At 51.5% G+C, this 1,544-nt stretch overlaps 1 protein-coding gene across 1 annotated transcript in view; it reads left to right on the forward strand.

The window, feature by feature from the left end:
* Nucleotides 1-1,077, forward strand: part of LOC103781449 (pre-mRNA-processing factor 40 homolog A-like) — a gene marked incomplete at its 5' end in the record, with an annotated part of 3,983 nt that extends 2,906 nt beyond the window's left edge. The window contains 2 exons of the mRNA XM_008949168.1: nt 96-230; nt 985-1,077. Coding sequence (XP_008947416.1) covers nt 96-230; nt 985-1,077 — 228 coding nt within the window. The remainder of the gene's footprint in view (nt 1-95; nt 231-984) is intronic.
* Between the last annotated feature and the right edge of the window lie 467 nt (nt 1,078-1,544).

The raw sequence follows: 1,544 nt of genomic DNA on the forward strand, positions 1-1,544 counted from the left end.
AGCACTCGAGTACTGCAAAACCCTTGCTCATTTCTGCAGTGCTTAATTAGCTCTACAAGATTTAGTATTTCATCTTTTCCCCTTTATTTACACAGGACTCACCCGAATCAGACATTGAACGAGAAAAAGACAAGAAGGAAAGGGAGAGAGAGAGTGAAAAGGACAGAGCCCGACAGAGATCTGAATCCAAACATAAATCTCCCACTAAGAAACGGCCTGGGAAGGATTCTGTAAGTCCCTGTTTCCTCCTCCTCAGGAGCTTGGGGCTCTGTGTCCACGGGATGTCACCAGAGCCCTGTGGTGGTGCCTGAAGTGAGCTGCCCACACTTGCTTCCTGCTCCAGCTCCTTTTCTGTACCAAGAAAGGGCCAAATGCTCCCGCAGAGCTCAGACCCCCCAGGTCCCTGCCCAGGGAACAGGGGAGCTCCTGGCTGACTGCTGAGCTTCTTGCCTGCCCAAATGGATCAGTTTGGCCAAAAGAGAGGGAGAGAGGCAGTGTGGGCAGTTGGGTGTCTGGTGCCTGTCCTCCAGTTGTGGTGCTGGGCGGGTGCTCGGCTGGCACTGGGAGATCTTGGTGGGAGCTCCAAAATCTTTGTGCTCCCTGGGCTGGAGCATGGCCGTGGCTGATCCAGAGGTGCAGAGATGGGCTGGGGAGAGGCTCTCAGGATGGGGCTCTTCAGAGGAACACAAACTTTCAGTTCAGCCTTTTTTTGGGGTCTCTTCAGGTGGCAGTTACCTGCCTTGCTGTGGTGGTGTCCTCCTGGATGACACCCTCTGTGTTCTACCTTCTGAGAGGAGATGGAAGGGCAGATGTCTTCTTCTCATGTTACACTCTTAAAACAAGCTGCTTTTAGCCTCTACCCACCTTTGAAAAACCCAATTACGTGGTAAATGATCAGCAGCAGCTTCTGTGGAGGATGTTGGGTGTGCTGGAGCAGGAGGACCCCAAAATGATGCTCACCACTGCCCTCCCTTCTCTCTGCAGGGGAACTGGGACACTTCTGGGAGCGAACTGAGCGAGGGGGAGCTGGAAAAACAGAGGAGGACTCTTTTGGAACAACTGGATGAAGATCAATGAGAACATTATTTATACCAAATATGTTTACATTGTGGCATAATAAAAGAAACCAATGTCTAATTCAGGACGTGGGCTCCAATATCCTGAGTTCCAGGGTCGAAACCACCGTGGGGGGGTTTATCTGACCCCATCCAAACCTTCCAGTCCAGTTAGTGCAGGCCTGGCATCCCACCTAGAGAACTGAAGGAAATCCTGGGCACGGAGCCTTCCCTGCTCCCCAGCTCCTCTCTGGGGCCCTGCTGGCACCTTTTTAGCCAAGTGTCTCCTCCCTAGAAGGGTAGTAATGCTGCCTCTCCTGCCCAGCTCCTTCCTCTTTTTTTTAGGAAGAGATTCTTAACCTAGTTTTCTCGTGGCTCAATTGTTTTATGGATTTCTTTTTATTTTGGAAAGGGGAGTCAGGAATCTGTTTCTTGATTGGTACTGAAACCCAGCAGAAGCAGGTGCTGGAGTAGCTCTGGGCTGCTGGC

The sequence above is a fragment of the Merops nubicus genome, unplaced genomic scaffold (genome assembly GCF_000691845.1).
Source record: "Merops nubicus isolate BGI_N331 unplaced genomic scaffold, ASM69184v1 scaffold26631, whole genome shotgun sequence".
In the NCBI taxonomy this organism is placed as follows: domain Eukaryota; kingdom Metazoa; phylum Chordata; class Aves; order Coraciiformes; family Meropidae; genus Merops; species Merops nubicus.